Source organism: Pseudorasbora parva, chromosome 13 (assembly GCF_024679245.1).
Source record: "Pseudorasbora parva isolate DD20220531a chromosome 13, ASM2467924v1, whole genome shotgun sequence".
Classification (NCBI taxonomy): domain Eukaryota; kingdom Metazoa; phylum Chordata; class Actinopteri; order Cypriniformes; family Gobionidae; genus Pseudorasbora; species Pseudorasbora parva.
In genome coordinates this window covers 13456972-13474001 of record NC_090184.1, presented here as the reverse complement: position 1 = coordinate 13474001, position 17030 = coordinate 13456972, and the positions used below count along the sequence as shown (strand labels likewise).

At 36.6% G+C, this 17030-nt stretch overlaps 2 protein-coding genes across 3 annotated transcripts in view; one reads left to right on the top strand and one right to left on the bottom strand.

Moving 5' to 3' along the window:
* Nucleotides 1–2787, bottom strand: part of zgc:154046 (Carnitine O-acetyltransferase-like) — a 35494-nt gene extending 32707 nt beyond the window's left edge. The window contains exon 1 of one of the 2 annotated variants that reach the window (XM_067413223.1): nucleotides 2421–2787. In XM_067413223.1, the coding sequence (XP_067269324.1) occupies nucleotides 2421–2447 (27 nt within the window). In that variant the 5' untranslated portion in view covers nucleotides 2448–2787. Of the gene's footprint in view, nucleotides 1–2070; nucleotides 2227–2420 lie in introns of those variants that run through there. The other variant, XM_067413222.1, reaches the window with a different exon arrangement.
* Nucleotides 2788–3516: 729 nt separating this feature from the next.
* On the top strand, nucleotides 3517–15572 carry timm17b (translocase of inner mitochondrial membrane 17 homolog B (yeast)). Its single transcript, XM_067413216.1, has 6 exons — nucleotides 3517–3570; nucleotides 4592–4691; nucleotides 4790–4853; nucleotides 10618–10746; nucleotides 12599–12709; nucleotides 14037–15572. Exons 1-6 carry the CDS (start codon nucleotides 3545–3547, stop codon nucleotides 14114–14116), a joined length of 510 nt encoding a protein of 169 aa, XP_067269317.1. The 5' UTR covers nucleotides 3517–3544; the 3' UTR covers nucleotides 14117–15572.
* Nucleotides 15573–17030: the final 1458 nt, after the last annotated feature.

Genomic DNA, 17030 nt, shown 5'->3' with positions numbered 1-17030 from the left:
CCGCCCGTACCCGCGGTGCTTTAAACCACATCCGACCCGTTTTCCGACATGGAGCACTAATTAAAATCTGCACCCGACCCAACCTGCTTAAAATAAAACCGACACCCGACCCGCACCCGAAATAAAATCAGTTTAGCATATAACATTATATAGGCCTACACATTTATTGCCAGATCATAAAAAAGTAATTACAGCACCACGCAACGTCTTTAAAATTGAACACATTATTTTCAATGAGTGTACGCACACTGGCAGCGGTATTCGGAGCCTGTCCGTGGCGACTCATGCAGTTGTGTAAAATCCTGCCGCGCCACAGAGTGCCAATATACTGATTTCACCCTGTGCTACAAGATGCACACATCGTGCAGCTCTTCTGTCAGACGTGGATTAAAAACTGTATATGGCCTATATAATGTGCGCGTCCGGCGCTGAGCTTCGCGTCCGAAGTGCGACCCCCTTGAAGCCTTGTGTGATTTTTTTGAAAGTGAGAGAATCCTGGTAGGGCGTGGGGGCGTGAGCACAAATAACCTGATATTGTTTTGAAATTATTTTATTAACTTGAAATTCAGGCTAGACATATTTTTGTAGATGTGTTCCTAAAAATATGCATATATTTTTATGTTTGCACGTGACTGTTTTAAACCTGTGTTTGACCTGTGTTTTCCCCCTTGTCCGACCCGACCCGCACTCGTATCCAACACAGTTGGATGTTTTTCACCCGTTTCAGCAAAATTTGTGGGTTGACCCGTGGGTACCCGAACCCGTGCAGGACTCTGGTGTGTGTGTTAGTGATGTACAGTTATATCCACCGATCAGGCAGACCAAGTAATAAAAAATAACATTCCAAATAATTGCAGGTGGATTAGAGATAAATTAATGTTTTTGTTTGGACACTTTGCGAGCACTGTGGGTGAATCATCATTCCGGTTGCCTTTTTCCCATATTTACCACATCTTTCAAAACAATCCCTCACATGTACTCACTCTTTATAATATGCAAAGCTTATCCAATCATAGCAGTGAGCATTTACTTCCAAGTAATGCAGCACATCCATAAAAATCGAGTGTTCCATGAGAGAGGCTCAAAAACAGGGTAGAATATAGCCTATTACTTATTCATTATTATGTGTTTGAATGTAAAAAACACACAAACGTCGTAAGAAGACCTCAGACAACAGTATATTAAAACAGTTCATGACCCGTTTAAGACTTGCTGCCACCTACTGGCGGTTTCAGTTTCATATAAGTATCATATAGAAAAGTATCATTTCATTATATATATATATATATATATATATATATATATATATATATATATATATATATATATATATATATATATATATATTTATTTCGGTCCCACTTTATATTAGGTGTCTTTTACTGTTACCTTTTAACCTACCTTTAAACTTACACATACCACCAAAACTGTCCCTAACCTTACCAGTATCCCACACCACCTCAATAGCAAAAATGTTTCGTAATACAATATGAACACAATCAGTACATTGTTTTTTTTTTTTTTTTTTTTTTGATGTATAGTAATAATAGTAACTATACATAATAGTTAAGGACACCTAATATACAGTGTGACCCGCTTACATTTTAAACACTAATTTCATTACATCATGCAACTGCAATTGCAGTGGAAATGCATATTAAAATAATAGTATAATTATAAATATTATTTTCTGTCAGTAATGCTGTTTTACAGTCTGTAGTGTAATTGTTATTAGGCAAATTATGAGAGGGTGCCCTTTATTTTTCACTTGATCACCTAAATGTCTGTGCACGGCCCATAAAATAGTACTATTAATTTAATATTCTGCAGGTTAGGCGTCATGCGCTATTGTGCTAGTTAGTGTGCAATGAATGCATTCAATTAAAGTATCTTATAAATTCACTGTGTTTTATGTTACTTTAAAATGTTTTCAAAGGCAAATTCTGTCTCTTAATAAAAAAATATATAACAATGGTATGAAAGGAGACTTCTGGTATTAAAAACTGTTTTTGTTTTTCACGACGACCTTTCAGTTTTTCGCTGTTTACAAACAACGTTAGCCTCACTAACCTTGGCTTGAACATAATGTTGATCGGCGATCAAAGCATGCAGTGGCATCCGTATTTTCTGACAACACAGCTCCTTGAGCTCCTTGACATTTTGCAGCTGATTTGTCCTCTAATTGTGTGGGTCATCTCTCAACATGTCATTGTTCGTTCGTCATGTTTTTAGATAGCATACTCGTATGTAACGACGAAATGACGCACAACAAATGCGTACAATATGATCCAAAAATACAAGCGATGGATAAAAACAAACGCGCAGCACATCAAAAATACATTACAGCTACTATTGGTAAATTAACTGTTAACTGTTAAAGTTATTGTTAATGTAGTACATTAGGATTAACCATCACTTACCGCAGTTCTGGTCAGAACGCACAGCATGATTTCACGCAAATGATCTTGGAGAATTCAACTGACAGCTGAAGAACATGATCTCCCCGACATTATGCGCTACAAGGGCGACCTAAACTTTCTTGACAAGTTGCAACACGGGTCGTAACACCTTCGCCCTCGCCCGGATAAGATTGACAACTACAGCTACCAGTTTATTTTGCCCCTGAATGACTTGCATTGAGGTGGCGAGGCACTAAATAAAGACTATTTAAATTATAGTTATACGGTATTTATATAGAAGCGTTTGTAATGATAACATCTATATCTAAGTCCTTTATTTATTCATCATTTAAAATGTAGGGTGGTATTTAAAACTATAGACATGTGAAAACAAATAAACATTGCCATCTGACGGCCTATTAGACGTTTACAACGTCATCGCTAAGCGACTATATATGCGCTCTAAACTATTTTTAGACTTTATAAGGAATCAATTTATAAGGAATCTGTGAAATTGTTAACTGATAATAGAATATACCTATTTGATTGGCGAGGAACATTGCATTCATATGTCTGGTGCTTTGTTAAATTATTGAAACCTGCAAAAACAATAAATTAATGAACACGCAAATGAATAAACCCGCATTTCCTTATATTAAAAATATTTTTAATTCCCCCATTTAGCCTTATCTCATCGCACATTTAATCATTATATTTATTTATGCTTATTTGCATTTGTTGTGTTTGCAGGTTTCATCTGCATATTAAATATGCCTATTATGAAATGTCTTAATTTCAATAGTTTACAACGCCTATGCATGTCATCATTTGTATATCATTTTCACATGCATATTCCAATCCACGTGATGCCATGTTTAAAGCCTATAAAATGTAGCCTACCATTTGTTTAACTTCTGGATAATGTGTATCAAAATTAAAACAGTTTAAAATCATTATGTTTACTTCACTCGCTGTCTCCACGGCTCTTTTCTTTTGTATAAATCCCGACAAAATTTTCCCCTTTGGAAAATTGTGTGTTTTTCTGCGTACGCAACGTTCAGACATCAGGCCCTAGTTCATTGGTTCTAAACTGAACCTTCTGTCACGGAAAAATTACGTAACCGCTCTGACGTAAGCAGTCTATCATGGAGGAATATGCCCGTGAACCCTGGTAAAGTATATAATAGTCTTCACTTCTGACGGGTCCGCATTTCAGGTCATGACAGGAAATAGCTGTTATTTGAAGCAGTTTAGATTTTCATTTGTTTTCGTGTTGTAGGCTACATTGGTTTGTCTCAGCTTTCATTATATATATAGCCTACTGTAACAGTTCACACACACTGTTGACACATTACACCGAGTGTTTGATAAACATGCTATCATGATGTGGGATATCATCTCAGAACTGAGGAGGAACAATTTTCCTTCACTGGCAGCTTTGACTTTTGTTTAGTATTAAGTTTGTTGACAAAATACAGATATATGCTATAGATATATAAATATAGATTCATCCTTGTAAAGACATATAATAATATCAGACATCTCCTCTTTGTTTAGTACCTATTAAAAATAATAATCCCTGTAAAGTCAGGAAAATAATCGTGAACTTTTGTATTGAACTCTTAGATAAATATAAAATAACATTTTTTGTGTGTTTTTATGTTCCGTATAACAGGCTTTTATGGCTCATATATAGTTTGTTATGTGAGAACATAGTCAAGAAGGAAATCTCAGTTACATTCAGAGGCCTAAACAGAACGCAAATATGCACATTTGGTGTAAATCAATGAGATATAACAATCTTTATAACAATATAACAGACTACTTATACACATATCAGTTATCACGCTATATCTCTCAATAATGTCTGGCATATGATATTTAAATTATTTGTTTTTTATTGTGGTGGGAAAAACATATATCAAATCATATATATTCGTTATGATTATGATTTGTGTATATTTAAAAGACAGTATGGATAATCAAGTAAACTTAAGTTGCTTCATATTTACCCTCTACAGCAAAAAGACCTGAAGGGGGACATTTTTGGAGTAATATTATGCAGGTAGAAGATTGTGTACAACAGGGTTCTCAGCAGTTTTGATCATGTTGGTATTTTAGACGCCTTAGAAATTCATGCTTCAACTACTTAACTTAATAACTTAATAACACAGCTCTTCATCTTTTCTTAGTCCATGGAGGATAGTTGATGACTGTGGGGGTGCATTTACCATGGGGGCAATTGGAGGAGGGGTGTTCCAGTCAGTTAAAGGCTTTCGGAATGCACCTGTGGTATGCTTTACTGACACCAATGAAACAACTGAGCAATTACCATTACTAATACACAATACAATACAGTTACTACTAATAAACATCTTCTGTTTCTATAGGGTGTACGACACAGGCTAAGAGGGAGCGCAAATGCTGTGAGAGTAAGAGCACCACAAATTGGAGGTAATGTTCCAGAAAAATCTTGTGTTAGTGTTTCTTGGTCTGATATTGTGCGAAATACACTCACCTAAAGGATTATTAGGAACATACTAATATTGTGTTTGACCCCCTTTCGCCTTCAGAACTGCCATAATTCTACGTGGCATTGATTCAACAAGGTGCTGAAAGCATTCTTTAGAAATGTTTGCCCATATTGATAGGATAGCATATTGCAGTTGATGGAGATTTGTGGGATACACATCCAGGGCACAAAGCTCCCGTTCCACCACATCCCAAAGATGCTCTATTGGTTTGAGATCTGGTGAATGATTTTTGTTTTTTATTATTTTATTAGGATCCCCATTAGCGGCCCATTTAATGGCAGCTAATCTTCCTGGGGTCCTCTTTTAAAATTATTCACAACATAAAATCACACAAAACAATAATCAACACAAATTACAATAAAAATAATTCAAACATTGCGCTTACATTCAGAGAGAAGAGAGAGAGAGAAAAAAAGAACGAAAAAAAGACAATTTACAGCTGGCACTAGATTATTTGCAGCAGTTCCTTGGTTACTGTCCTCTTAAATTTGTATTTGTTCTGAATTCTGCGTAATGAGATAGAAAGTCTATTCCAAATAGATATTGCTCTGTAAAGTGATGTGCGTTTCAAAAAATTTGTCCTGGGAAGCGGAAGTTTTATATCACCACCTAGTGCCTGCCTGGTGGCGTGTAGGTGTCCGCTTCCTACAAAAACAAACTGCTCAGAGAGAAACTGTGGCTGTTTCATAAATACTGCATTCCACAACATTAAAAGTAATCGTAATTTAATTTTGTCGTCAACTGTGAGCCAAGAAAGACGTTTATGCATCAAGGCCACATTTTTTAAAGAACACTGGAGGACAGTCCTTGCCGCCCTATTTTGTGCCACTTGAATGTTTTAGTGATGTAGACGACCATATAATTGGACAGTTTTCTAAATGGCACAAAACAAGAGACTGGACCACCTGTCTAGCAATGGACATAGGAATATATGACATACATTTTCTGGACATTGCAATACCCTTCCCCATTTTAGCTATCATTCCATCAATATGAGCTGAAAAAGACAAGTAAGAATCCAAGGTGACGCCCAGTAACCTGGCTTGCGTCACTTGTCTTAGCTGCAGCCCATTGACTGACAAGTTCAAAGATGGCTGGGTAGTAAATTTCAATCTTTTCCAGAAAAACATAGATGTTGATTTGTCTACATTTAAAACTAATTTGTTATCTTTTACCCACTTGCTTATATTCTGCAAATCATGATTTAATAGATATGAAACATCATGAGGATTTTTTGCAGAACAGTACAGTGTGGAATCATCTGCATACATAATGTTTAGTAATAATAGTTGAATGTTTCACGATAAAAGGTAAATCATTTGTAAAGATCAAGTATAGCAAAGGCCCAAGGCAGCTACCCTGGGCACACCACAATGTATTGTCTTAGTAGATGAATATTGACCATTAAAGAACACATGCTGCTTCCTATTGAATAGGTAACTCGCCATCCATGACAGAGACGAAGGTGTAAAACCATAACATTCTAATTTTTGAAGCAGTATTTTGTGATCTATCAGGTCAAACGCTGCACTGAAGTCCAACATCACTGCTCCTACTAATCTGTTTGCATCTATTTCTTCTAACCAGTTGTCGGTCATATGAGTTAAAGCAGTACATGTGGAGTGACCCTCCCGATATGCATGCTGATATTTTGTAATCAAACTATTAGAAAAAAAATATTTAAAAACTTGTTCAAAAGCAATCTTTTCCATGACTTTGCTGAGTAAAGGTAATAGACTGATAGGTCGGCTATTCTGTCCTGTAAATGTGGCTCTTTTATTTTTAGGCAGTGGTATAATTTTAGCCTCCTTCCATTTCTCAGGAAATACGCCCTGCAACAAACATAAATTGACCAAATGAGCAATGGGAAAGGACAGAGCTTCAGCTGCCACCCTGATAAGCCTGGAGTCCAAATGGTCCATGCCTGATGCCTTTCCATCAGGAAGAGCTGCAAGAATTTTTCCAACAGAACCTCTGTCAACTTGACTGAATGAGAAAGTGACAGAATGGTTCTTCTCACTCATTATCTTACTTAATATTGCATCATAAGATGCTGAGATATTTGGACTCATACCAGATCTAAATTTCTCTACCTTACTAATAAAATAATTGTTAAAATAATTAGCAATTCCCTCTGGATCTGTGATGAACACTCCATCATTTTCAACATATGAAGCAGCTGAGTACTTACTCCTGCCCATTATTTGATTTAAAGTGTTCCATCATTTTTTACCATCATTTTTTGCATTCATTAATCTTTTCTTAAAAGTACTCTTTTTTCTTCATTCTATTCATTTTAACTACTTTATTTCTGAGAGTTCTATATTGTTTTTGATCAACTAGTTCGCAAGAAATGTTAGCTTTTATTTTAGCGTTATCTCTAGACAGCATTACATTTTTAAGAATTTTGTCCAACCAAGGGGCACTTTTATTTCTCACAGCTCTTTTTCTGAGAGGAGCATGCTTGTCAACTATTTTCATTAGTATGTCCATAAACTTATTAAGGGCTGAGTCAGGGTCACGGTCTTCATACACTTCTGACCAGTCCACACCTTGAATTTCACCCACATACTGCTCTTGGTTGAAATATCTGTAAGTTCTTTTATGAATTATTTTACAGCCTCCTTTAGGCAATTTAGTTTTCCTTGTGACTCTTATGATATTATGGTCACTACAACCAGTGGGCACAGAGACTGCTTTGGAGCATTGTTCAAAAGCATTTGTAAATATATGATCTATACATGTTGCAGATGAAACCAATGTACTTGTTGCATAGTGGGTTGAGTTATGATTTCTTTTAGGCCACATATTGCAGCGACAGCCAGTCAATGTTAAAATCACCTAAAATAAATATCTCTCTGTTTTGATCACAAATAGCATCAAACATTTCACATATGTTATCCAATAAGAGTATTGGCACTGGGAGGTCTATATACACACCCAACTAAGATAGGCTTTATGTGTGGTATATGAACTTGTACCCATAATGCTTCAATGTTCTGCCATATGAAGTCATTTCGAACATTAACTGGGATGTTATCCTTAACATAGAATGCTACACCACCACCATGTCTATTTCTGTCCCTCCTAAACAATCTGTAACCATCTATCTTCACATCAGCATCCGTGAAGCTAAAATCTAAGTGTGTTTCAGATAAAGCTAGGATTTCAATACTATTGGACTGCAAAATCTGATATATATCATTAGTTTTGTATCTCAAACTGCAGATATTCAAGTGCGCTATTGTAATACCCTTAATTGGAAAAGCTAAATGACACAAGTCAATAGCCATGATCTAAATTACAAATAAAAACAGACAAATATACAAGTAAGCAAAACAAAAGAATGAATGTTTACATACTTCTAACTAGGCTCCTCCACTCTTGGATTTTATGACCAGTTTATCATATTTCAGAGTGGCTATTTCTCCTCTTTGCCGGGCAGCTCACAGCTTGGGTAGCAGTTCTTTTCTTTTCTTCATTACAGCCTCAGAAAAGTCCTCATTTATATAAATACGTGTGCCTTTTAATTTCTTTGCAGAGGATAAAATGGTCTGCTTGTCCTTGAATCGCAGGAGTTTGACGATTATCTGTCTGGGTCTTCCACCCTCCTGATACAGTCCAATCCTGTGGGCCCGTTCAATTTCAATATTGTTGTTATTTAGACCCATTTTGCTGACCAACATATCCTTGATTTTCTTCTCGGATACATCCCAGCTCTCTCCTCTTTCCTTAGGAATGCCATCCACTATAAAGTTGTTTCTTCGTGACTGGTTCTCAATAAAATCCAGCTTTGTAACCATCTTGTCCAACTCCTCCTTTGATTTAAGTATTTCTGTTTCAAGCTTCTTCAACTTATTCATTTCCTCTTGTGCTTTAGCCATTTTGTCAACTTTGTCTTGAGTAAATTCCAGGCTGATTTTGATTCCTTGAACATCCTTAAATACATCATCTAAGCTTTTGTTGGTGCGCTATCTGCACTCTGCACACTAAGCGATATCTGCACTCAATATTATGGAACAGATTGAGTTAGAGGCTCCCCGACACAGATACTAAAAGCAAGATGAAGAAAAAAAGAGGATTTAGGTGATATTTGGTAGATTCAGATGCCTTTTGGCTAGCTGGTCTGCTTTGGACCTACTAGTACACTAGGTACATTTTGTCCTAGTGTGGGGGCCTACTGTTGGGGCCATTTTAGTACAGTGAACTCATTGTCATGTTCTAGAAACCAATTTGAAATGATTCAAGCTTTGTGACATGGTGCATTATCCTGCTGGAAGTAGCCATCAGAGGATGGGTACATGGTGGTCATAAAGGAATGGACATGGTCAGAAACAATACTCGGGTAGGCCATGGCATTTAAACGATGCCCAGTTGGCACTAAGGGGCCTAAAGTGTGCCAAGAAAACATCCCCCACACCATTACACCACCACCTCCAGCCTGCATAGTGGTAACAAGGCATGATGGATCCATGTTCTCATTCTGTTTACGCCAAATTCTGACTCTACCATCTGAATGTCTCAACAGAAATCGAGACTCATCAGACCAGAAGCCTCTTCATTGTATTTGTAGTGGAGATGAGTGGTACCCGGTGGGGTCTTCTGCTGTTGTAGTCCATCCGCCTCAAGGTTGTGCTTGTTGTGGCTTCACAAATGCTTTGCTGCGTACCTCGGTTGTAACGAGTGGTTATTTCAGTCAAAGTTGCTCTTCTATCAGCTTCAATAAGTTGCCCCATTCTCCTCTGACCTCTAGCATCAACAAGGCATTTTCGCCCACAGGACTGCTGCATACTGGATGTTTTTCCCTTTTCACACCATTCTTTGTAAACCCTAGAAATGGTTGTGCGTGAAAATCCCAGTAACTGAGCAGATTGTAAAATACTCAGACCGGCCCGTCTGGCGCCAACAACCATGCCACGCTCAAAAATACTTAAATCACCTTTCTTTCCCATTCTGACATTCAGTTTGGAGTTCAGGAGATTGTCTTGACCAGGACCACACCCCTAAATACATTGAAGCAACTGCCATGCGATTGGTTGATTAGATAATTGCATTAATGAGAAATTGAACAGGTGTTCCTAATAAACCTTTTGGTGAGTGTAAAACCACTATAGCCCTATTCGCACGGGACTAGTATTATCTGGGGACCTCTGATGATTTGTAATAATTGCAGAGAATGTCTGTGATCTTAATCCTGTGCGAATCAGTCGTGCCTTTAATTTGTAAAGTAAAAATTTTACATTTAGCATTGAAACTGAATCATCTGCCGTATGTCAGCTTCTCACTTGTGATGAATGAATTTTGACTCCTGCCTCTAGCATCAACTAGAGTCTGAGTCTGTGCTCAGTTCATGTTGTTATTCTTTTATCTAACTGAACAAAATTATGTTTATTTATTACTATAAAATAATCAAAACGATATCGAAGCCTGTTTATGATTTCATACAGCTATATATATAACGAACAGAAGTCTTGACATCATATGTCAGTAAATTCGAGTAAAATCACAGGCTTTGCTTATCCCGTGCAAATGCGCCACGCAAAACTCAGATGTGGGGGAGTAATTTCTAAATCACAGAGTGCCTTATAATACTAATCCCCTGCGAATAATGCTTTTGACTATGTATCATTTTGTATAACAGTGATTCAGTATAAATTTTGCTATGGGTTCTGTTTCTCTTGCAGGTAGTTTTGCAGTGTGGGGTGGACTCTTTTCCACCATAGACTGTGGTCTTGTGCGTTTACGGGGTAAGGAAGACCCTTGGAACTCCATCACCAGTGGAGCCATGACTGGAGCTATACTGGCTGCACGCAGTAAGTTGCACATTGCACGCAGTTGTACGTTGCATGCAGTAAGGTGGTCATTATTCTATTATCAGTATTCTCCCATATCAAGCTTAGTGCTAGTTCTGGCAGGTCACGTTAGTCAAGCTCGCATCAGCTGACTGTCACCTGATATACGTCTAACTATAGGAATATGATGTCTATCACCATACATATATAAGCTCCTTCAAATTCATCCACAGCTCATTTACCCTCCTTCATCCCCAGTTCCTTCTCTCGTCAGTCAGGATTCCCCTTCAATCCGACTTAATTCACAAATTATGTTGTACATTAAATATGGACATTAATGATATTTGCAATACATTATGTTGTTTCTTTTCGGTTTAATCCCTTAGTACGATAGTGGTCCTGACAGAAATAATGTCGCAGTCACATTTACCATTGTTCAGCAAATTTTGGCAGGGAAAATCCAGTCATCGTAATAGGAGTCTGTGCAATTGAGAATTTCCCATCAGGGTGAAATATTTTGCCACACAGATTTTACTTTATGTTGAAGTTGGTCACATGATTTCACCATGTTGACCAACAGAAAGCTGCATGGTTTGAAAGTGACTTTTGTGTGAGTAGATAGCTACACTAGTAATGGACGATGGACCTTTTTTTTGCCCAACACAATTTCAGAAAAATTGTATTGTGACTGCACAATACAATAACAATGTGACCACCGGAATATCTGAATAGATTTTAAAACATCAGATTCAGACACCATACAGAAATGGTTACAAAGGTAAGTCTGGGAATCACACACTATCAGACTTTCAAATCTTTCAGTAAACAACAAACTCACACAGAAACATGTGTCTCTTTGCTAGGACGTATGAAAACTGAAAAAACACGTGCCAGACTTATTAACAGTTTTTTGCAGTGCAAAATTAACTCTGGCATGAACAGGGTTATTTTTGCGGCTGACCTTATTGCAAATGCATTTGTAGGCATTTCCCTTTCAGACACACAATTTATGGGATGTATTTAAATTAACTATGCAGCGTGATTTACTAAATTTGTAAAGTCTTAGATTTGTAAAGATTTGTTCAACTTCTCAAACTAATTCCTATGAAAGTTAAGCTTCCAAAGGCATGAACTGAAAAACCCCCAGACTGCACACGCGCTGAGAATCTATGCCTCGAGTGCCGTAGCGTTTACCTCAGCTCTCATCACGAGAGCTCATTCAGCTCATCTGGAATGTATGTAATTTGACTCCTGCTGCGTTTGTGCTGACACTTCCTCAGCGGCTAAATCACATATTGAACAGACACGTTCAGTTTTTAATTGTAGTGTGTACTCTAACTGAACTGATTTGAAAATGAACGCGGTCGCGGTGGGAGAGTGATCAGTGATTCAGTAATCTAGTAGCGGTGGCTTTGGGAGTGGCCTCGTAGGGCAGCGAAGCATTCTGGAAATTGTTGTCTTTCGTCCCCATGAGACAATAATACATTTTCTGTCTTTTCTGTCTGTTTAGAAAGCACTAAAAAAAATTTTCTTCACATTTCTACTACATTAATGACCCAGTTTAAATACAGATTAATTTTCCCAGCGCTGAAGTACCCCTTTAAATAGCTGGTTACATGCATTATAGCAGTTTGCAGCACACTTCAGAGTTCCTCTAAAACCCTTCACTTTCCCCAGCTCCACCTATATAGATCTGCTATGGGTTATTGATGTATGCTATTTGTCTTACTCGCAGCAGTGTATTGGCGTATCAGCTATGGATTGGCAGTAGCAAGTTCCTGTATTTGCTAATGCAAATACATTAACAGTGACATATCCATTACGATAAATATCTTCATAGAGTTGTCATGATAAAAATGTGTTTGTATTTCAGGTGGTCCCCTAGCCATGGTGGGCTCTGCAATGATGGGGGGAATTCTGCTTGCACTAATCGAGGGCTTTGGGATCCTTCTTACTAGATATACAGCACAGCAGTTTCAGAATCGTGAGTTACAAATGTCAGACAAATGTCTTAAAATGAAAGGCCCTTTTTTGACACAGATGGCTACATGATTAACCTTTAACATCCATGAAACATTTCCATAAACAAAAGTTTATTTACAGTTAAAATGTATTCTTCTCACTAAAAATAAAAAGTTTTTTAAGAACTGTTAAAGTGCCCCTATTTTGTAAAAACAAAAAAAAAAAAAAAAAAAAAAAACAGCCTACTTTCATGTAGTGTGTAATATAGCTGTTTGTTTTTTAATGTAAAAGTTTTAAAGATGCACCACAAATAAATGTGTGTCTACCAAAAAAAAACTGATTCAGAACTGATTCTGACCTGCTGAAATGAGATGTCAGCAAATCAGGTCTCACTTCCCATTACATAACTACATAACAATAGAACAAATCTGCATAATGCCAGATATGCTTTTTATTTGCTGCCTAACATCTACTCTGACTGACCTCAAATGTTTTAGTTGAAGCTGAGGCCTGAAAGAGTTTGGTTTGTGTTGTTGAGTTAAGAGGATGTGAATCAACTTTGCATGCATTTCAAAAGAATGAGGATTCGCATTTGAATTGATAAGGAAAAATGGAAACTACTGTGTTTATCAAGCGCTGAGGAAGCCTCCGGAGCTGAAGTTCAGGTAGGTGTTTAGTTTCAGACATACGCTGTAAGAAAAGAAGAGAGACTGAATTTTCGAACAAACCGTTTTCAGAAAACAAGGACTTTTTGGATGCACATAAACCGATTTGTATAGGAGACTTCCAAAGCAAAATTAGGAACCTTTAAAATAGCATAATAGGGGCACTTAAATAAAAGTAATTAGGGAACACTGAAATGGTTCTTCTACTGCATCGCTTTGAAAAACCCCTTTTAAAGTGTAGGTTTAAGTGATTCAGAGAGTAGATAAACTTTAAAGGAATTGTGTACCTCACGCATACAAATTCTATCATGTCGTTACAATTTTTTACACAAAGTGTATCCGAAACACATTCCTTGCCTCGTGCTGGAAGAAATTAAACATTCATTCTGAAGACATTTTTAATTTGTTGCCATGTTTTATTCATTTGTGTAAATCATGGCAAGATTGTACTAATTCAATGGCAATGTACCAATTTAACTACAAACGGGAACACATTAGTACAACATGGCCATAATTTACCTAAAACTAATTTTGGTAATGAATTCTGAATTCATGGCCACAATATTTACATATTTTAAAACTACATTATTTTAATTACATAAATATTTTGTATTGAAAATGTTATTAGTTTTGTTGTAGCTGCTTCAGAGGTGTTCACTATCTGCATTCTCTCTTCATCTATAGCAAACCCTTTTGTGGAGGACCCGAGTCAGCTTCCCCCGAAAGAAGGCCAGGAGACACGTGGTTATGGACAGTATCAGTAAAACCAATGTGTTTCGGTTGAGACTGTAATATTATAGACTGTGAATAAGAGAGGATTGTGTAGGATCCTCATCATAGTTTACAATACCCTCCAGAGACAGGGGATATTCCTAAATCCTCTCTATCCTCTATAGTGTTGCAGGGATGACATATTTTTGTAGGCCAAAATCAGGAAATGAGTTAGCATTGTAGCACTGGATCTATCATCCTGAATTCAATTGGTTTTTTGAATGTTTTTTTTTTTGGTAAAATGTTTGAAATAAGGTCTGGTGAAAACAAATTCAAGATATTTTCCCCTTATATTCTATGATATAACATATATCATCTATACCTTCTTGTGAATTTTCTTTTAAGCTTTTATTTGTCTTGTAAAAGCGCTTGCGATGTGGCTAAATGGCACTACAGAGGTTGTCTGGGACATTAAACGTCATCAACAAGTAAACTCATCTACTCACTAGTCAGCTTCCAGAGCCTGTTGCGTTCAAGATTTCACTCATGCAAACTATTATAACTCGAACTTTCAGGGAAAATGTTTTTAAACATAGACTGAAAGAGTTATAGTTATAGAGATTGTTGTAGTTCAATTAAAGCCTATATTTAGCTTTTGACTTCATAAAAGTTGTTCAAGATTATCACGATAAACAAAACATGTAAGAATCATAAACTATTGTTTGTCACAGACCTTATTTTCTGTAATAATCCAAAAGCCAATGGGAAAAAAATCACTGAGTTTTTGAGGGTGATGCTAACTTCTGGGTTGGCCTATAAAAATAGTCAACCCTGCACTTCTCTATCAAATGGCCACTCAGGTGAAAGCAGTAAGTTATTTGTATTATTTATGAATTGTATTTTCTCTTGTTGCAAAGGGAAAATTGTCACCCAAAGATTTTCGTCAAGTTCACACAGGACTGTTTGAACACTTGTTACAAAGACAAATATATACTTGTATAAATGTGTGCTAAATGTCCTTTTCATTTAGCCGCACTAATCAGTTGGAGATATTTCGGGTATTATCACAAAGTTGCAAGAAGACCCAAATAATCATTGAAAATTAATTTTGAAATCCTTCATATTTAGATTGTAATATCACTGATATTTAATATCTGCATAATATTGTTTTAATATCACTTAGTTTGCTTTAGATCTTCTGAAGTTGTTAATCTTTTCCATTCTTACATAGCCTCTCCTGCATTCTTTACTGATCAACTGAAATGAATTCATCTCCAATTCACAATGTGCAGTCAAAAGAGACACTCTAAAAAAAAAAAGTTGATATTCAACTGTAATGCTCCTTAATCTCTCCAGTTTGGTAATGGTAATTTTCCTATGCTCTCTATCACACTCTTTGTGTGATGTCTTGTAGTTTTTTTGATGGAGTATTTATTTATATATCTCTTCTAAGAATAAGAGAATATGTATATGTATATGTAACCTGTCTCAATAAAGATTTTGATGATTGATGCATGGGCCTGTATTGTTTTAGAGATGTTAGTATGGCCCCGGAGCCCTATTGTATTTCTACTGTTTTGCCAAATATTCTTTTTTTGCCCTAAACTAGTCAGCCCTATACATCTGATTTAGATTTTGATTGCTTCTGTTCCACCGTTAAAAATGTTCTTCTCCAAACCTTGCACAGGTCAGCTTTAGATCTGAAATATTTGTTGGGTGTGGCCTTGTGTGCACAAAGTCTAAAAATTCTTAAAACTTTGAACATACTGTATGAATAATATAATTCTGGGGAAACATGCTTCATGCATTTCTGATGGGTTAACTGCAAATTCTATAACTTCAACTGAAAGATGGAGTCTGAATTACTAACATGATAAGAAACTTTTGTATGGGTGATGTAAGGCCGCCCAAATCGTCCCAATGGAGGCCAACGATCGGCGGGTGAAGGTCGCTGCGCGTTCGTCTTTTCAGCGGGGGAAAAGGGGATTTTATTCCAATCCCTCGTTATCTGACTCCATTTATTGATAATTTAGAATTTGGGTTAGAATGCCAATTGGTTATTTGGTCATTCATTTTTAATAGTTTAAGTTCACATTTAATTATTCCGTTTAACCCATTGTTGAAATTATACCCAACCTGAATAATTCCAGAGCAAGTCAGAATCAATAAAAGTGTAACAATTTATTTAACAGTCAGGTAAATGTATAAAGCCAATTACATAGTCAATTCAAAGGTAATCCATATATAACATCAAATACTCTGAAGTAAAGAATGAAATATATACCTGACTTCTGAAAACTACATAATGCTGGCTATCTTGAGACATCCAGCATTACGGGCTGACCGGTTTAAAGTGTCAAGCCCTGAGCTCTTTGCAACATTTCCTTAAATACCCAGAAACAAATGCACAAACTCTTTCAAATGTAAACACGAGTGCACAATGGGAATTTGCATTGATCAAGACTTGTATTGATGTAAAGGCCAAATGGCTGAAAGCCACACCCACCAAACTAAGACAAGATATCTTTAAACTCTTAAAACATTGATTATCTTTTGGTTAACTTCTGTGGAGTTGAGATATTTGTACCAGTCGCACTGAAACATTTCAAATGATATTAAACACATATAATACTGTATCGTGTGGATTAACATTGTAATATAGAGATTCTGTGGTGTATTTTCAGTGATCTCAGCATGAAAGTGGGAAGGAATTGGGGGAGAGTGGGTCAAAAGGGAAAGATGTAGATTAGCTGATAGTGAGGTGAGACTTGCGTCTCCAGTGCTGTGTGAGGTACAGTTCAGATGTTAATTTCCTTTATTTTCTCAGAGAGTCCTTGTTCTTCATTCAGACATTTCGGCATATACTAGTTTTTTCAGTCTTACAGTTAATAACTTTATACAGATGTGGTCAGAATTATTGGCACCCCTGGTAAATATTTTCAAAGATGGCTGTAAAAACCTTTCATT